The sequence below is a fragment of the Nomascus leucogenys genome, chromosome 11 (assembly GCF_006542625.1).
Source record: "Nomascus leucogenys isolate Asia chromosome 11, Asia_NLE_v1, whole genome shotgun sequence".
NCBI classification, from domain to species: Eukaryota; Metazoa; Chordata; class Mammalia; order Primates; family Hylobatidae; genus Nomascus; species Nomascus leucogenys.
The window spans coordinates 38746881-38768041 of record NC_044391.1 but is presented as its reverse complement, the minus strand read 5'-3'; the positions used below and the strand labels follow the sequence as shown (position 1 = coordinate 38768041).

General features: G+C 33.4%; 1 protein-coding gene across 1 annotated transcript in view; it reads right to left on the bottom strand.

Annotated features, from left to right (window-relative positions):
* AHR (aryl hydrocarbon receptor) overlaps positions 1–21161 on the bottom strand; it is a 47671-nt gene that overhangs the window by 14265 nt on the left and 12245 nt on the right. The window contains exons 3-6 of the mRNA XM_030822184.1: positions 8797–8903; positions 3538–3627; positions 1327–1450; positions 519–649 (exon numbers count right to left, since the gene is read on the bottom strand). Of these exons, the coding sequence (XP_030678044.1) occupies positions 519–649; positions 1327–1450; positions 3538–3627; positions 8797–8903 (452 nt within the window). The remainder of the gene's footprint in view (positions 1–518; positions 650–1326; positions 1451–3537; positions 3628–8796; positions 8904–21161) is intronic.

Sequence of the window (21161 nt, the reverse complement as noted above, 5' to 3'; positions counted from 1 at the left end):
AAAATGTTACCTTCCTTTATCAAATTATTTGGTAGCAGATTTTTAAAGCTGAAATCAAAGATAACCAAAGAAAACTGGCTTAACTTTTTTTTTTTTTCTATAACTTAATGTTAAACTAAATTTGGGCTGAAGATGCCTCTGCTCCTTAAGTTCTTACCAAGGAATTGCAACTTCATTTACTATATAAGCTAACGGAAAGCCTAACAGTAGAATTAAACTTTTGTAACCAAATAGCTGAGTCTCAGTCAGTCACAGGTGGCCAACTAATCAGATCATCTTCAAATAAGGCAAATCCCAAGCTGTAATCAATCAAGCCATTTCTGTACCTCACTTGCATTTTCTGTTCATAAATGCTCCAGCCCATGTTTTTAAGTGAGCTCTCTGAACCTCTCTGGTTCTGAGGGTTGCCTGATTTGGGAATAGTTCTCTGCTGAATTAAATTTTGCTAAATTAAATTTGCCTCAAGCTTTTATTGTAACAATAGTAAAAAGCCAGTATCATAAAATTTTGTACCTTACCAGAAAACCAGATGAATTATCCAGCAGACACCTTAGACGACATATGAAGCACCTCTCCATTAAAGGAGAGTTTTCTGGAGGAAGCTGGTCTGGGTTATAACAGACTACTGGCTGGGGGAGACCAGTGGCTTCTGTAGAAATAAAGGCAAAACAAAATTTACTTTCCATTTTGCTGTAAAATTAAGCATTTGAATAGGTAAAATTTGTATTAGTTTCTAAACTGGAGTCTGTGTTCTGAATACAAAAAAATCATTTTCAAAAGAGCTAATGACAAGAAACTAAAAGTTTATTAAATATCACTTTTATCAGATAGAACTTGAGTAATTTTTTAAATTTTTATTGAGCTATCACTGTCAACAATTTTCATATTTTCTAACGCATTTTTGTTTTCTTAACACTAACAAATTTCCAAAAACATTTTTTGCATTGAGAAAAGCATTTTTATACTTGCATATGCTAGCTTAATTTTTTCTTTGGTGCATTTTAAACACAATAATTTACATGCACTCAGGTATCAACCTTGTACCTTCCTTCCATCTTTCATGAAGGTACTACTTATTTTTATAAAATACATTACTGACTATGGCAATACTCTGTTGCCTGAAACTCATTAATGGCTCTCATTTGCCAAAATATTCCTTAGCTCATCAGGCTCTTTGTGACCTAGCTGTGGCCTATGATTGCAGACTTTACATCTTTCCACTACTTCCCTATCATGGAGTTCTATGACCCTACAGGTTCCCAGCCTCCTTTCACAGAATCATATTTAAAAACTACCAACGCTATTTTTTGTACCATCAATTCTTACCTTCAATTCCTTGTCCAGACTCTGTACACTGAGAAGGATTTAATGCCCAGTGTAGCTGACGCTGAAATTCAGCTCGGTCTTCGGTATGGATAAGTTCATATACACTCTGATGTATGACATCAGACTAAAGAAAAAAGATACAAGGAATACAACAAAAGGACTGATTAAAAAATATGGCTAAATTAATTTTAAAGCCTATTTAGATTAGTGGGTGCTTGCTAGTGGTGATGAATACGAATTGAATGATTCCTAAAATTCCCTAGTCACCTAAGATAGAACCTAAGGCAGAAAAAGCTAGAGAGACTGGCACTACAACAGATAAGCCAAAAGTTACTTGTCATCAGTTCCCAACATGAATGCTGTTGCTCAAATAAGTCACATCCCCATTCCTTAAATGCAACATATTAAAATCTGTTTATGTTCCATATCCATTTGTAAATTTTTAGATTCTTATCTCTTCCATGCAGCTTTTCCTAACCACCCAGGCCTCTTTGACTTCTCTAAGCTTAATGGTATTCTTTATGTATTTCCTTCACTGTTCTGTAAAATTTTCTTCATATAAAATTATCACTCCAAGTAGACTCCTCAAGAGCAAGGGATTGTGCCTTTACCATATTAAACCCACTTTCCTCCTCTTGCCTCTCACCATTTACTACGGTGCTGAGCCCTTAGTGCTTAAACCAGAGATTTCCTTTTAACTGCAAGTTATGATAAAAAATACATTTCCATCTGTCACAGTTGTGTGCACAGACATAAACACATGGAAAAGTTTCACAAAACACTTACCATTATTAGATGAGATAATACTGTGTATTCTATATTATTTTATTCTATCCTAAACAACTAAAAAACAGTTTGATAGTGATCCACTGTCTCGACTGCATACCCATGAGCGAGTCACAACTTGCAGTTTTAAAAATGGTGTCTTAATCTACCACTTGCGTCAGATATGAATATTCTTTTAGGAAAAAAATCCATGTGTATATGCGAGAAAAAAATGGATTGGAAAATGGCTAATCTCTGATTTTCTTACTAATATAAATCACAATATCAAATCATGATTAAGACAGTTATATAATACATTAGGCTTCAAACAGGCTTTTCTATGGACATTAATATATTTTCTTTAGAATGCAAGAAATCAGGAGTTTAGACTTTGTGGTAGTAGTAGTAGCTAGATACCACTACTTTAGTCATCTACACTTAAATCTTCGTAGGAACCTAATCTTCTCGTATTAAATCATCTTGATGCCAACCATTACACAATTTCTGGAAGTTGCATCTGAAACACAAGTTGAAATATACACATCCCCTTTAACAAAACCCTTCAGTGGTTTCCACTGGGTATATAATATAGTCGAAGCTCTAGTCTATATAACTGTTATTAAGACCAGCAACCTTGTGAGCTTGATAGAAATGCAAATTCATGGCCCCCACTGTGAACTACTGATTCAGAATATCTGACAATGGAGCTCACAGGGATGACCAAGTTTTATCAAGGTCTTCAGGTGATTCTTGTGCACATTACAATTTGAGAACCAGATATATGAGAATAGCAAGCATTCAAATGTTATAATCTGTTCTCAAACCATAAAAGATCTTCTTGTCCTTCAAATATATCAAATATTTATAATTCCATCTATTCATTGTTCATTCAATAACACCAAACAAGCCAGACACGTTTGTTTCCTTCAATGACTTCCAGTCTAATGCTTACAGTACTTCAATATTCCTATGTTTTCTTGACCACCCACCTGCTACACATTATTTAGGTCAGCTTATATACCATATTGAATTATATACCATTTGAATTAAATCAGAATTAAAGGTATAACTCATAGGATTTTACTTGTACTTTTTAACAGCACCTCATTCATTTCATAGTTGTCATATATCCTCTGCTATCCATAAGTTATTTGATAGCAAATAATTTTGTATCTTCTCCCCTAGACCCTATGTGCCTGAAAGTTTCTTATATATGAGATTCTTGATAAGCAAAAGAAGAAACACAGTAACCATGAATCACATAAAGGTTTAAAGGAATTATAGTGCAGTAAATTATTAATATTAGAAAAAATTATTAGCTACAAATACATACTATATTCTACAGCATATATTGACACTTTATACATACAAATGGCCAACTGTGTCCTAAATATATAAAAAGTAAATGATATAATAATATAAATGATATAAATAATATATACTTACCTGCTGAAACCCTAGATAATCTTGTATAGTAGAAGATGCGTAAAAGACCAAAGCATCTGTAGTGACAACTAATACAAAGCCATTCAGAGCCTACAAGGAAAGGAAGTTCTAAAATTAGTAATATGACTTAATATTGACCATCAGATAAAGGTTATTACTTTTATCTCTGAAAATTCTTCTCTTCAAAATAGTTAAAATTATCACATTTCACAAACACAGCCATAACATATACTCCTGGACTAAGAAATATCTATTCATACCTTTTGATTAGTCTATGGAAAAATAGCTAAATTTAGTGCTCAGTCAGAATAACTTTGGTAGAATACGGAATACATCTTCTTCCTCATGTTTCAGATTTTCTCTTTTAAATATATTGTACATATTTTTTAAAAAACAAACTAGACATCATTCACTATAGTCTATCACACTGCTATTTTTAGAGGGAAACAGGAGGCAAAGATGTTGATTAGATTCTTAAAGTGGGAACATTAATAGAAAACTCTTCCTGTACAAAGACATTTCAAGCACTGATGCTAACATTTTAAGTCACAACATTTTAAGACTTTTATAGGAAAACACAATATATATATAATATACATGTAATTAAAATATAATACACATGTAAAGCAAGCATATAGTGAATTTAGTTCACTAAAATTTAATGTCATTATGAACATATACCTAAATTTATCATTTTATATGTGTTATTTCTATTTATTCACAGCACATCCATATGTATAATGTTTCTTTTTCTCTCTGTTTTGCCTGCTTTGGGTCCATTATTTTTTATTAGCCCGTACTCTTTAGTTTGGAAGTTATAGTCTCTTTTTCTATTACTGGATAATTCAAGTCCAATATCAACTAATACCTTTATTCTCCTCTTGGATAACAACAGTATCACAGATCACCTTATTATTATCATATATTTTAATTCTACAAGCCCTCACTATTTTCTCCTTGAGTTCAATTTGGTACTTGATCTATTCTTTACTATGTGATCACAGCTAATGTCTTCTAACACCCTGTTTTTCATGTAAGGAGGAACACAGTATGGTTTAGTTTAAGAATTGTACTGTGTAGTCAGACAGATTTTGTCTGGACTCCTGTCTCTGTCTATTACTAGCTGTGTGGCTTCGGTTAAGGTATTTACTGCTTTTTAGGCTTCAGTGTTATTTCAAAAACTGGCACTTCATCAGGTAGATATAATGATGATATCCCACCTAACTCAACGCTTGGCACAGAGCCAGCACTCAGTGTAATAAGGTACAATGTTATAAGGTTGTAGAAATGAGCAAATAAATATTTATATTACCTTGCTTTGAGAACTATAAAGAGCTATATAAATAATAGTGATTCATTTATTCAACACGTAATAAACTATTACATACCCAAGAGGAGATATGTATGCTAAGTACTGGGATTTAAGAGTTAACAAGTCTTTGCCCTAGTGCTTATGATGCTCACATATAGTCCAGTCGATATCTTCATTATCAGATGAAATAAATGAAATACAGTGACTGCCTCTCTTTCCACTCCAATTACTTTCCATCTTCAAGATTCTTGATCTATATTATACTTCTGAGAACTTGACTACAAAGATAACAACTATTATTTAGTATTCCTTTTTCGAAATGTTTTTATGTATTTGAGTGGTTTCTTCTCCCAAAAACCCAATGAGGTAAGTGCCATGTTCCAGTTTTACAACAGGAGAAACTGAGGTCAAGGACTATACCTTTAAAAGTAACTTGCCCAAGGTCACATAGCCAGAAAATGGCTGATCCAGGAGATAAATTCAGTCTGGCTCCAAAGAGTACTCACTTAAATAACATGATATGCTGCCTTTATGTGTTATCGATCCCAAATTGGTGCATGGTTCTGACTGTTTTGTTCTGTTTTTTTACTTTTAAGTTCAGTGGTACAAGTGCAGGTTTGTTACACAGGTAAACGTGTGTCATGAGGGTTTGTTGTACAGATTATTTCATCACCCAGGTATTAAGCCTAGTACTTATCAGTTATTTTTCCTGATCCTCTCTCCCTCCTCCCATCCTGCAGCCTCTAAATGGCTCCAGTGAGTGTTGTTCCCTTCTGTGTGTCCATGTGTTCTCATCATTTAGCTCTCACTTATAAGTGAGAACATGTGGTATTTGGTTTTTCTGTTCCTGTGTTAGCTTGCTAAGGATAACGGCCTCCGGCTCCATCCATGTCCCTTTAACTACAAGCAGGCTCTCAGGTTTTTGACTGCAAATATATGTAATACCTGGCAATTCCCTTAGGATAAACAATGGTGATTCTACCCATAAGAACTTGAATAGTTAATGATTAACACACTCAAAATTGAATATTCTTAAATTCTCTTGGCAGTAACACTATATATCCGTCATTGCACTGATTCATCCTGAAAATATCTGCTTCTAGGGAAGATTATCCATTGATCACACTCATATTATTTTGTAGAACATCATACTTTTTCAAACAGTGAAACAAATTTAGTCACATTCCAATAAACTCCTTGGTGTACATGCCAGAAGACAGAAGGATAATTTAAGTGCAGTTATCAAATCTCTTTAGACAAATGTTAATTATCAGAAATAAAAATCTAGAAAGGATAGATGCATATCAATTTTTATATATCTCAAATGATCTCAAGTACCAGGAGACACAAGGTTATTACCTGTATTAATTTGTCTTAATAAATTAACAGAAGGAATTAATATGCTAATTAAATAAGAGATCATCATTCTTTTAGTCTTAGTCACAAAGATTCACTCAACATCTGAAAATTGTTAAGCTCACTTATTATTTAACATAAACTGCAATTAATACTGTTATATAAAATTTCAACTCCTGTCACCGAAAAACAAAGCTGCAAGATTTTAACAAGTACAGTATTAAATAGCAAGAGATGTATTTTAAACTTATGAAATAAAGATGTGACGTAAATAAAGACACAGTTATTCACAGTTTCATTTTTATTCCTTGTAAAATAGTAATAAATTGAAGCTAACCTAGAAAGATGTCTCAAATTTTTAATAAAATTTTTTTTTTTTTTCAGATGGAGTCTCGCACTGTCACCCGGGCTGGAGTGCAGTGGTGTGAGCTCTGCTCACTGCAACTTCTGCCTCCCGGCCTCAAGCGATTCTTGGGCCTCAGCCTCCTGGGTATCTAGGATTACAGGCACCTGCCACCATGCCCAGCTAATTTTTTGTATTTTTGGTACAGACGGAGTTTCACTACGTTGGCCAGGCTGGTCTTGAACTCCTGACCTCGTGATCTGCCCGCCTCGGCCTCCCAAAGTGCTGGGATCACAGGCGTGAGCCACCGCTCCCAGCCTTTAATAAAAATTTTTGTAACATTTTCTTTATATGCCTTTGTTAAGCAAAGGAAAATATTTCTCCTCAAAAGTTTTAGGCCATATGGTATACGGAACCTCTGGTAACATCTTCCTCACTGTAGTGGTAATTGGCTGATAACTGTAGGTTGCAACATAGTCAGATGTCATTATGCAATTGTATATAATCAAACAGCCATTTTCACATATCTATAATGTTTTTAGTCATCTTCTTCATAAAAAGATAACATATAAGCACAATCTTAAGAAAATCATAGAGAATGTGAGTCTTCCTATGAAGAGAGCAATCTACAAATGGCATTCAATATAAACAGGTAAGTTTATTTTAACTTCTTAAGGGTTACCAATTTGCAGATAATTTAAAATATATATATTCCATATAATTATAGCTTTACAGCTTTGCATTGATATTATTGTTATTCTGTTTCCCTGACATAGGGTATGTACACAATTTGTCTAAATGTTTTGGGGGAAAAAATAAAAATGGCCCATAATTTAAACCAACTTGCCAAGTGTTACGTCAATCAGTACATATTTGTCTATTTCACCTGAAATACAGGATTTCATTATGCCCTTAGTAGATAACCCAAGAGGTGTGTTTAATCATCTTAAACAACAATTATTAAAATGCTTTCCTATGACCTGAATAAGGAGTCTTTATGTTTGGGTTTACATATACATGAAGATCCTCAGTTGGGGCTGGGGGAGGACTCATGCTTTAAAAGATTTACTTTGTTTAATGTAAGTTAATTTTTGCTAACAGGAATTTGAATGTGATTACACAATTGTAATAAAAATATTATATTATTAGGCACATCACCATTCACTGAATGAACTAGTGGAGCTACCAAAACTTAGGGTTACTTTTTGTAACAATGGTGAAGTAAGTTTTTCTAGTCAGTTCAGTGGGTGAAACTGATAATGATCACACAGCGGGGATAGCACACATGGCACACATCTTTGTTCTGTCTTTTTTCAACAAAATAACTGAGAATTTTAAGTGAGAATCAATCATGGCATCAATTCTAAAAAAAAAAAAAAAGATTAAAAAAAGATGAAAAGATTCAAAATGCTTTCATAGACAAATTAGAAACTAAATTCTGAAGCATAAAAATAGGGATTGGAGTTGTTGAGAAAATCTTTAGTATGTTAATAAGTCACAAACAGTTGCTAAAATAAAATGTAAGTTATAACATATTGGCAAGATGAAATTTGGGTTAAGAACTATTTTAAACTATTTAAGAAATGCATTTAACAATTTTAATAGAGATACATTCCATAAAAATATATATAAATTCAACGTCTTAAATTAGAACCTCTAAAATACTCTAGGAGTTCTTGCTGTTTGAAGAAATATTAATACAACAGAAGGGGTTGACCAGTCTTCTAACTAATCTACTTCATATACAGTCATGCATTACTTTAACAGGGACACATTCAAAGAAATATGTGGTTAGGTGATTTTCGTCATCATGCAAACATCACAGAGTGTACTTACACAAACCTAGATGGTATAGTCTACCATACACTTATGCTATACAGTATAACTTATTGCTCCAAGGCTACAGACCTGTACAGCATGTTACTATACTGAATACTGTAGGCAATTTTAACACATGGTAAGCATTTTTGTATCTAAACTAGAAAAATTACAGTAAAAAATACGGTATAACCTTATAGGACCACTGTCGCATATGTGGTCTGTTGTTAACTGAAACATCATTATATGGTGCATGACTATAATTCAATTTTTTCATGTATTAAGCATCATTCACTATCGCAGTTCAGATGAAAGTGGCAAAAAACATTGAGCAAATCCTAACTAAACTGGGAATTATTAAAAGACTTATTAATTCATTTTCCATTTACAACTGTCCTTAGTGTAAGAAACTATATTTACTAAAATTTACCTGTAATAAGAATTCTCCTTCTTGTAAGTTCAAGCCTTCTCTGAAATTTGCTGCTCTGCAGTTATCCTGGCCTCCATTTCTTTCAGCAGGGGAGGATTTTAGTGCAACTACGGAAAAAAAGGAAAAACAATGATTTTAAAAGTAAGCAAGAGTAAAGAGCTATAATAGAAAACTTCTGAATACCAAACAAAGACAATTTGAAATACCAGCATCTACTGGTATTTTTAGTAATTGGGTAAAACAAGGTATAATAAATACTAGGTAAGTAATCCTGTTGCCAGTGGATAGTTCCTTATTCTATGCTAGTAACAAAACTGAAGGATTTAGTCAAGTTGTCAGCTGACAGATTGTTAAAAATAATTTTTGATGAGTTCACGATATAATTTTGTCACAAAACTTAGGCATTTCAAAGAACTGCACAACACTGTTACAAACACTCCTCTCCATTCCTACCTCCTTTCTTAGGAGACTAAAGTTCTCCATAATGTAACCTATAAAAATGATTCCAACATTTTTATCTATTTATCTAAATATCAGGGAACTGGTGGTGGTGAAGAGAAAAAAAGCAACTATGCACCTTATTAAGAGACGGATTTCTGATGTTTGGGATATTCTTGTCCAGCATTTGGGTAAAAACTGTTAATTACTGTTACTATTTAATAGGTTCATGTTAAATTTATAAATTAACTCATGGAGAATTAATGTCTTTATAATCTTGAATCATTCTATCCAAGAACATACATTTCTTTCCATTTGTTCAAGTCTATATTTTGTCCTGCTAGAATGTTTTAAAGTTGTCTACAAAAAAGATGTGCACAGGTATTTTTATATTTACTCCTAGGTATTATATCTTGTAAAGTGGCTTCTCCAGTATAGCTTTTAACTGCTTGTGGATTATATATGTGAAGGAAAGTCTGATGGCATGATAGGATGCTTACTATTGGAGGTGTCATGTTATATGCTCTCTCTTTTTTTTTTTCTCAGTGTGTGTGTGTGTGGGGGGTATGTATGTATTTATAGTCTGAGAGGAAGTGCAGCTGAATAGAAATAATAACAGCTACCACTTAAAACATTTTGCCAAGCACTTTCAAATATTATCTCACTTAAAAGCATGTGGATATTGGTAACTGACAGAATTGGGCTCAAATCTTACCTCTGACATTTACTAAAAGTGGGAGTTATTTGAGCCTGTCTCCTAATATGTGAGGTGGTAATTAAAAATATTTTTTTAAAGCACATCTTGCAGGGCTGTTGTGAAGAGTAATGAGGATATATGTAAAGTTTCTGACACATAGTGGATCAATAGTAGTTCAACAAACAGTAGCTTTAATTAGTAGAAATATTTCTCAGAGCTTATGGATTGCCTGGTTGTAAAGTATAATCTTTTAGATACTTTCCACTTTCTGACCTTTTTTTAACCTGTGATATTTAAATAAGAGAAACCATTAAATAAAACTGACTCTGGCAGTCCTCTTAACACTTATTTCACTATATTTTTATGTGACAAAATAATCCAGCTCAGTGAAAAAACTAGAGATTTACTAATAACTAGACTTTCTCTCAGTTTGAGCAGAGTTCCACATACAAAACCTGTCTGCAGTCTTTCAGATTTGCAGTGTATTTTCTGGTAAATCATCAGTGAATGTGTCACACCAGAATCTCATGCCATTCTGGCCTTTGCAGAAGTTAAAACATATCTCTTTGCAAGGAACAGCCAAAAGCACGGTCTCTGAATATAACTTCAAAAGGCCAGAGAACAGATTTCCTTAGGCCAAAAAACAGTTTGAGGTAAACTGACCTAACGGTTCATCAAGACCAAAAGAAATGTTTAATCTGTACACAGAGAGAATGGCAGAAGAGAGAATGGCCTTTTTTCCCTTTCTATTCTGTAAGTTATGTTGTTGCTTGCTTACTAATGGTCACATTTGCTTGAATGCACTAAAACCATACAATGTCAGAGTCAACTATATTCTGTTACTTTTCTAAAAGCTCTGGTATGAAGCATCAGTAACACTTGCTTTTAAAAAGAAAACAACAAAGCCAAACCCTTACATTATGAAATAAGCCTAAAAACAGACAATAACAGTGTCAGACTTTATATATCTAAATTATTGTTCGGAATCTCTTAAAATTAATATTTAATCAACACAATTGATATCAGTTCCACCTACAGTCATTGGCAGTAGAAAAACATAAATATTAAGAGATAACTACTTGATCACTGAGAAGATGACTAGGCAATGAAGGAGACCATTCATCTCAGAGTAATTTATAATTTGTTCTTGGGCTTGAACTGGGGGTATTAGCCAATGTAATTAGACACTTGAGTCAGACCCTGTCTTTAAGTAGGGGATATAAGCTATGGAAATAACTAGAAAACAATGTCAAAAATACTAAGTACCAGAATAGAGTTTAATTAAAGTATTACAGGAACTTGAAGTAGAGAAAAAATAAAAAGAACAAATTCTTTCTAAACAACAATGCTTATAATTCCAAATGTTGGAAGGATGATATTTAATATAGTATAACTACGACATAAGTAAGAAAAGTGACAAGTTCATTTGGGGGAATGATCACTGGAGGTTTCTACCAAAAACAAATATGCAAATATTTCTGTTGCTCTTGTGTTTAAGGTTAATCACTGGTAAATAACTGAAGTAAATATTGTGCAAAGATGAGTCCGAGAAGAGTGGACTTTTAAAATCATTTAAAAAACACTGCTGTGCTTTTTCAGGAAACATTTTATGTCACGGCCTTTCAGCCTAAACTATGTAATGCCTACCCCTGCAAGAAGTTTTTCTTCTATTTCTTGCTCTCATGCCTACTACTACTTTAGTAAATTACTAGAGGCTCTATCAATACTACTCATTTTCCTGTATATATTGCTTGCGCTGATTAGAAAGAAAGCAATGAGTAAGAAAGTGACATGAGACACTGTCACATGAGCTGCTTCCTACCATTGGAGTGACCTTAGTTAGTAATCATATGTGATAATGGGCACACACTGTACACCTAGCACTTTCCACGTATTATATCCTATTTAATCTTCATAATAGTTCTATGAGACTGACATTGTTATTTCAATATATTAGAAAGCTGAGACTTAGGGAGATTGAGAAAATGTTCACAGGGTCATAGAGATTTAAGTGGCAGAGCTTAGACAAAAACTCAGGTAGCCAGACCTCAGTGTGTGAGCTATTATTAACCACCGCCCACTTTGCTAACCACCTTTGACCTTTAGTTTCCTCATCTCTAAATGAGGACAATGCTACCTCTTGAGACAAATTCTTGTGAAGATTAAAATAACATGTAGAATAACAGGGTAATGCCTGGAATCAATCACTGACAATCAAGGACAGAGGTAACAAAGTCTATGCTGACTTTATACACCCTCAAACCATGATGAGAAACTTACAGTTAAAGTGCCCCTGAGGAGGTAACTGAGTATTTTTATCATCTTTAAGTGGAGAGCAGTAATTAGTATCTAATAGGATTACTATGATAACTATATGACACATTTGAAAGTACAGCTGACCCTTGAACAACATGGGTTTGAACTATGCAAGTCCACTTACATGCCTCTGCCACTCCCAAGCCAGCAAGACCAACCCTTCCTCAGCCTACTCAACATGAAGACAATGAGGATGAAGACCTGTATGATGATCCACTCCACTTAATGAATAGTAAATATATTTTCTCTTCCTTATGATTTTCTTAGTCTTTTATCTGGCCTACTTTAAGAATACAGTATATAATACATACACAAAAGACACATTAATCGGCTGTTCATGTTATTAATACATTGTTCAAGGGTCAACTATACTTCAAAACTGTAAATTGTTACATAAATTATATGCATAATGACACTTTAAACATTACACCACTGGAATTAAATTTATGACAGTCCACAGAAACAAAATGTAGTATCTGAAAATAGGTCACCAGCTGGGAAGTATCTGCTGTACCGTAATGGGCATTTGTTAAAATCTTCCCCATCAGTGAGGATACGTACCACTTTCCAAAGTGTGAGAATCAGACTCTGAACATTCAGTAGAATGTTAAGATAGTAAGCCACCAAAATATTTCCACTATTTCCTCATTGAAAGATCTATGAAGGAGTCATACAATACAAATAAGAATTTAATCTAACAAATGATGGAATTTAGAGTGCAAATACATCACAGCATTATCAAATGGTCATACCAGATGACTCAAGTTTTATTCCCACATGCATTTAACCATATCCATGTTTCCTAATATGGTACTTTCCTTCCTTAGACATCTAAGCTCAGATTTCCCCTGCTCGCTAATGCCAAATCTCTTCATACCACATGCTTTGAATTGGTCAAGGAAAAAAAAATTCATGAGGAATACCGAATAGTGGTAAACTATATTTTGTATTTTGTTACTATAGTTTGCATTTAAACAGAAAGATGACATGATAAAAGTCTTGCCAGGGAAAGCATATCCCCTTTTAGTCCCTAACTGCTGCTATAAATTCAATTAATTTCATAATATTTACCATCCCCTTTACTACTTTGGCAGGGAAAATTCAATTCCATTCCCATATTCACGTACACATAAAGGAGAGCACAGCGATGACTTATAAAATCCAACCAACCACATAAACTTTTATAAATTAGAAAGGGTTAAGTAATGCAGTATTTCTTAAATTTAAGAAAAACATTCCCAGTTTAGTTTAGTCTGCTATGATGGGTATTTCCAAATAATATATTAAGTGTACCCTAAAAGGAGCTTCTGCTACATACCTACTGGTAAAACATACATGTATCACTCCAATACACTGTTTTCTTTTGTAAAAGAAGCGTTCTTTTGAGGGAAGGAGGGAAGAAACTAAAGAAAACTATGTTATATTCTAAATTCCTAGGAAACAGAGATTAGGTCTACAAGGTCTAGTAGCTTCTAATTATACTGAGAGACTACTGTTTTTCTGCCTACAAATTTCTAATCACCATGGTAGAATGGAAGAATATTCAATTTTCTTAAAATGCAAATGTTAGTTTATATATTTATGATTGTAGGTTGAGAAACTAGTGTTACTGTACTTTTAGCAAATCTAGGAAACATCATTTTCCAGCTCAAAAAGTCCTTAAAAGTTTGTTCTATCCAAACTCTTACATGAAAACTGACTTCCAAAGATGTTTAACATTCTTCCAGTTACTCATTGGTACGCACTCAGTTTTATACAATTCCTCTATAACTATATGACAAATCTCTGCATTAATGGAACAAGAGCAGTTAATTGACCTTTTCAGTGGGGAATGAGTTGCAATTAGCTTTTCATATATACAAGGGTAGTATTTAAATTGCATTTTAAGTAACATAATGTAAATACCCAATGAGGGCAGTGATCCTTAAACTTTCACAGACATTAGAATCACCTGGAAGGCTTAAAATACAATGCTTAGCACACCTCTAGAATTTCTGATTCAGTAGGTCTAGGATAGGGCTCTACAGTTTGCATAGGTAACAAGTTCCCCAGTGATGCTGAGAATGAGGTGCCACTCTTTGAGAAACAGAGACTTAGAACCTTAGGATTTAGAAAATAACTCACGTATGTTCTGGATTGAATTCCCTCATACTTCTTAAAATTATCATTCCATGCTGTTAAGCACAGTTATTATTGTGAATGTCTTCAGGAAATAATAACAATTTTACAAACACAAAAGCTGAAGCACCTATCTTAAGACATAGCACAGTAACACAAAATTTGACATGTATCCCAATACAGCAAGTAGCATACAATGCCCAAAATTTCTATCCTCACCAAAGCAAGCCATCACACTTTTCCAAGTGTCCAAATTTGGAATATGTACCATTTTCGAAAAAAGAAAACAGTATACGTAAGTAAATTATTATGTATTATATCAAAAGGGGAAAAACAGTTTATTAACAAATTTCCATCTCTAAATCAAAAATATGAAATTAATTAAACAAAGGGATTCTCAATTGATATTAATACCAGGTCGGTAAAGGCCCTTATGCATATTCAAAAAAAAAACAGAAAATTCTCCATTAAAACAAGTGAAATATCAGGATTCTGCAGGAAATAACTATGATTTCCATAACAGTAACAATTTTAATTATAAAATTTTTTCACAGATCTCTCATTTTTAGGATTAATTTACTACAAACCTAATACAGCAGGGAAAGCAAGCATCATTACCAAACATGCTGAGAAGATGGAAGACCCTGTGGAACAGTGAGGTTAAAGTCTATCAAAAAACACAAGATTCATTAACTGAACTAGCATCCACAGCTCCTGCTGTCAGTGCTTTAATCACAAAACACAATCTCCCTCTACCATGCTGAGATAAAGAGATGAAATGTCTCCATAATACAGAAATTAGACACGATAAAAAAAAAATCCAGCTGACAACAGAATGCTCTATAAAAATGACAATTGTGTGAGAAAATTTCAGGCTAGAAAATACACGAAGAATTCAGTATGTACAATTCATTAAGGTTCTTTATGTCAACCAATCCCATCAGACTAGTTGTCTCCGTCTTTTGTGTGTGTGTGAAACAGTTCAGTGGCACGATCACGGCTCAATGCAGCCTTGACATCCTGGGCTCAAAATATCTTCCCACCTCAGCCTCACGAGTAACTGGGATACAGAAGTGCACCACCAAGCCCAGCTAATTTTTTATTTTGTGTGGAGACGAGGTCTCACTACATTGTCCTGGCTGGTCTCGAACTCCTGGATTCAAGCCGTCCTCCTGCTTCGGCTTCTCAAAATGCTGGGATTAGAGGCATGAGCCATGGAGCCCAGATATTTGTCTCCCTCTTAATCTCCCACTGCTAACAAATGAATGGCTTTTTGGCCTCTATGGACAAACAAGGAACGGAAATCACCTTCTCTAGTGTTATTATTTTTCTGTACACACTTTCATTTCATTTCAGTTTGCACTTTCATTTCATTTCAGTTTACACTTTCATTTCATTTCAGTTTACACTTTCATTTCATTTCAGTTTACACTTTCATTTCATTTCAGTTTTCATTTTCATGTACAGTTTTCTCTCTGGTTCTCCAATTTAAGAACACATCAAATGAAGGTATCTTAAGTCAACTCATTATCACCTTAGCATACGTTCATACTCCACAGATTTCACTTTTTACCACCCCTGCTCATCCTTAAAACATCTTATCTTTGGTACTTTTCCTCTTATTCTACATGTTCTCCCCCTGGAATATTTTATTCACTTTAATGGCTTAAAATGTTATTCTGACGATATAATGACTCTAAAATCTAAATCTCCAGCCATAAGCAAATAAACGAATTTGAGTTACTCATTAAAATTCATTGATCAAAAAGTCAAAAGGCTGTAAGAGCAAGATTTAAAAATAATATACAAATATTACTAAATAAAAATTTCTTCAGACTTCAATGTAATTAATATTATATGTAAATATGTTTTATAAAACACTATAACATGAAGGTGTACATTTCCATTAACCAGATCACAAACCCTCACGAAATATCTTAAGACTTAACTACAGATTTTTAAATGTCTGTATTTGAAAATTTTCTAAAAAAAGTAAAATTGCTGAAAGTTGGTGATTTTAATGTTAGCCCATGGTAGTCTCCCTAAAAAGAAAAAAATTCATGACTAACGACCTGTTCATGGCCAAATAAGCAAGGATTCTAGAGCCATGCAAGACTAGGTAATGATCAAAGAGAAACCCATTAAATCAGTAAATTTAAAAGAGACAGGAAAGCAGCAAAATACATAATATATGATGCAATGAGTTTAGATTGTTTGAATCTCAGATATTTGTCACTGTGTTCTTCAAAATACTTGTCAAAGCAAACAAAAGCAGAGATAAAAGTATCCTATATAAAGTTCTATCGTATTACATTTATTCATATAACCTAATAAATCTTATATTATAAATTGGGATATCTGAGGAAAAGAGAGATTAAATTCCTGAACCAAAGAGGTCACATATTAAATGAGAGCCAGGATTTGTATATTCATTCAATAAGAATGCGCTACTATTCTTTGTATTTATTCATGTTTAAATCTGCGGGGGTTTTATTGTATGAAGTCCATAAATTAAAATTTTAAAAGAACCTAGATTTATATAGTTTTAGCTATGAAAGTTATCATGAATATTGTAATTAGAGTTTCATGTTTTAAAATGTGAATTAGGAAAAAAGATAACAGTTAAATCACCATGTAAGATGGATAACGCCATGGGTAAATCAAATTCAACAAATACTTTATTTGGTGATTTCAAATGTGCTAAACTGTTACACAAACAAACCTACTTTGGATAGTCCTAGAATTAAGAAATAACATTTGCTATGATACTATGATACTGAAACTTTGGTAAATTACTTGACACACAGAAATTTTAAAATTACAACAAAGCAGATGAAATTATAGAATTCTCATGAATGAAAAAGCAGACATACAAATCTATTAGATTTTATAAAACATCAACACTTAAAAGTGCATTACTTAATTCATTTTTACTGCTTGTTCAAGCTTGTTCTTTGCATATACACATGTACATATACTTGTTTTTCAAGAATAATGTTCTGGTCTAGAGAGATACCAAACAACTGAAATTCGGAGAAATGCACAAGCTGAAGATGAATAAACACAATAGCTCTCTTTCGAAAACCTAATGAACTGGGAATGAACTGTTAAGGCATCTGCAAAAGGAAGACCAAGAACAGAGCACTTGTAATTTTTAATTTAAAATAAAGTCAAGAAAGATCCATGATAAACAATGGGGTCAAATAAATGTTAGATCATCACATAATATAACTATTATCCTCTCTTCCCACAGCATTTTTAGGCTTAATGAACGAAAATATTCTAACACGTAAATAATTCTACATTTTATAAAATGGTGATTATTTTAAGCGTGTATAATGATTCAAGACTTAGATTTTCCCTAACATTACCTTGTTTTAAAAATAACTAGAATAATACTATTCCCTATGACAGCTGCAAATGCAAGACTTTGAAATCAGAAACTCGGATCCCTAAGCTCCATTTTGTCAGGCTCATTAGGCATTTGTATGTAAACAGAAAACAAAAGTAGTCATTCCCGAATTCTTAATTTCGGGGTAGCTGTATAAAAACAGAATAATTTGAACAAAATATTTACATAATAATGGGAATTTCAAAAAATAGTAAGGAAATCTCATTAAAAATTGTATTAAAGATATGCTGAAATTAGGAATGAAACATTATGATGCTGATTAGATTGATCAACAAGCCCAATGTACACTGTTTAACAATTCTGAGAGACATGATATAGGAGGAAACAATCCTTTCTCTTCACATCAACCAGTTCCAAAGATTAGATTGTAACCACCCAAATCCTAGTCTCTATTAATAAACTATTATTGATTGTAATCATTGTTATTTAAATTTTTAAAATACCCTCCATCTCAGCGATAATATATTTAAATGTAATGCTTAAATCATGTCACAGAAACTATTTTCAACTTTATAACTGAAAAATTGCTAAGCCTTGTTAAAGTATTTTAAAGTTATATTTCAAAATGTTTTAATTAATTAGAAATGGATAAATATTAATGTAGTACTTAAAACTTTAGTGTTGCTTTTCAGACAGCAGCAGCAGTATAGTCATGGTTCCAAACTTTAAGAAGATCCATCCAAGTTGGATTATTTAAACTTGCAATAAATAGATGTATTTTCTTGGAAAAATATCTATTGTTACAGTAAAACTTGAGTTTCCTTTCTAACAAGATTGTATGATTACTCGTTTATATTGTTCTTTCCGCAGGAATTTACACACCCCCTGTTTGCATCCTGTTATTCACTTTGAGCTTCCCTTCGCTTCGCTATACTGTTTCCCTAATAGTGGGAGAGTGGGTCCAACTGCACACAAAAATCCTAACCATTGTTGTTAGCATGTTTCAAATCTCTTCGTTTGCATCTACCATTTTTTCAGTTCATACGGGTTACCCTTATAATTTCATTCTCTGTGTGCTCTGAAATGTTGCATTGCCTTTCCAGACCACTGGTAGTCTGGAGGAAATTTGGGGATTAAAAAAAAAACTTGATTATTTTCATTTTCCATCTAACTGTATGTTTCTGTATCAAACAATCTAAGAAACTGCTTAGGCTGAATGTACACCACTAAAACACAAGCAAAAATATTTATAGACTTCTTTAAATTTTGTATGTTTGCATTTGTCATTCTGAAGGCAAAGAAACAAAAATTAACTTGTTCAGGGCATAAGCAAGGCTAGGCTAAATCACTGCCTCAGACTCTGTAACATGCTTGTTAAAATACTGATTCTTGGGTTTTACACAGAACTTACTTGTTATCAGCAGGGGCATGCCTCCGAATTTGCATTTTAGAAAGCTTTCTAGGTAATTCTTATGCACAATGCAGTTTGAAAAGAATCTAACGTTAAAGATAATGATAATGTAGTTGATGAAGGAATCATGCAAATAGGTAATAAGATCCTACTGTCAAATACACTGAACCAGAATAAAAAATAGACAAACTCATTAATGAAGAGCTGAGAAAAAAGTTTTTAACAATTCTGTGATGAACCCTGTGTTAAACTATGACATTCTTTATAAGATAGACTGTGAGATCTCCTTTACTTGAAGCATTGAATAATAGGACTCATATCTAATCATGTATGTGTCTGTGTGTATAGATACATGAACACACATACACACATAATGTAGACATTAAATATAGAAATATATCTGTTTATATATGTGTGTTTCACACACACATTTATATTTATCTGTCTAGATACACACATATGTACTACTTCTAAACAGAGGAAAAACCTATACTTTTTTTTCTTTTAACATATATAATTTGATTCCCCATTACAAAGGAACAAGAAATGGAAAGGTAAAATGACTCGAGTCAATAAAGCTTTATCAGAGTCAGGGAATAATGCCTCCTTGGCTTCTAGACTCCAGAATCTCTAAGGGTGGCAACCATGTCTTCCTACACATCACAGAATCTGCCACCACATGGTCAAGCACTAAGCACAGCATGTGAGTAAATGCTAGGGATCAGGACAGCATTCCGTGAAGCTGGGAGGAGGCCTGAAGTTACAATCTACAGCACTGGCTCCTAAACTTCAACATGCATCTAGCCCTATCACCAAGGGTCCCACCACCTTAGATTCCATAGGTCTAGGGTTGGACCCAATAATTACCATTTCTAGCAAGTTCCCAGGTGATGCTGATGCTGCCTGTCTGGATACCACACTTTTAAGAACCACAGGTCTAGGAAAAAATCCTCAGTGCTTTGCTATGCAACGGTTCCCAGAAAAAAATAGGTATTATTTGGTCAGGAAAAACAATATAAGGAATCTAGAAACCTGAGTTCTAGTTCCAACTATGTCAGCTAAATGACTATAGCTAATACACACATACTTACAGACCATCACTGAATACTGCGTAACTCTTCTCCCAACATGAAGGGTTTGGTACAGAGGCAACTGAAAATTCAAACACTTTTTATATAGGTCAGAGAAAATTTGTGTACTATGAAACTTTGAAATATATACTCTTTCCTGAAATCACTATCCTCAAATCTGTATATTGCCCAGACCACAACTGTTAAACTAAATAGCTTTTATCCAAAAGAAAGACAGGCAAGCAAGCAAGCAAATAAATAAAAAGATGCTCAGACGAAACACATCAGATTATGTAAACATAAATCTAAAGGGAAATTAACTGTTGCAATATTCTAAACACAAATTACCATTCGAATATCTATAAACGTGTTGTCTAGGCACTTCCTAGTGACCTAGACTAGCAGGATCAGCATCATCTCGGAGCTCGTTAGACATGCAAAATCTAGGGACACACCTAAAGCTACTGAACAAGAATCTGCATCTTAACAAGATCCCTATGTGATTTGTAAGCACATTAGTGTATGAGAAGCATTGACTGACATAGCCCACTGAGATTTTATCATTAACTTGCTATGGTTAGTAAAATTATACGACATTTTAAAAAGACCATTTCCTTAAAAAATCTATTTCTGCCTTATAGACCGATAAAAGATAAATCAAAAATTAATTTTACATGAGAAAATACACTGAAACATCATTTGCAAACAAAAACTTCCATTGCAATTTAAAGGTAACAAATATCATCCAGCCGCCTAGCTCAAAACCCTAACCTTTACTGCTGAGAAAACTGAGCTACGGGGATGCTACCTGGTTTAGTTAATGACAAATAGTTTTCAGTGACACAATAGAGAATGAAATCAAATTCTATTGACTCTTACAATCAAATGTTCTTTCTAGTGAAAAACATGTTTTAATTATATTTCTTGCAGTCGGTATACAATTAATGTAAAATATTAGAAATA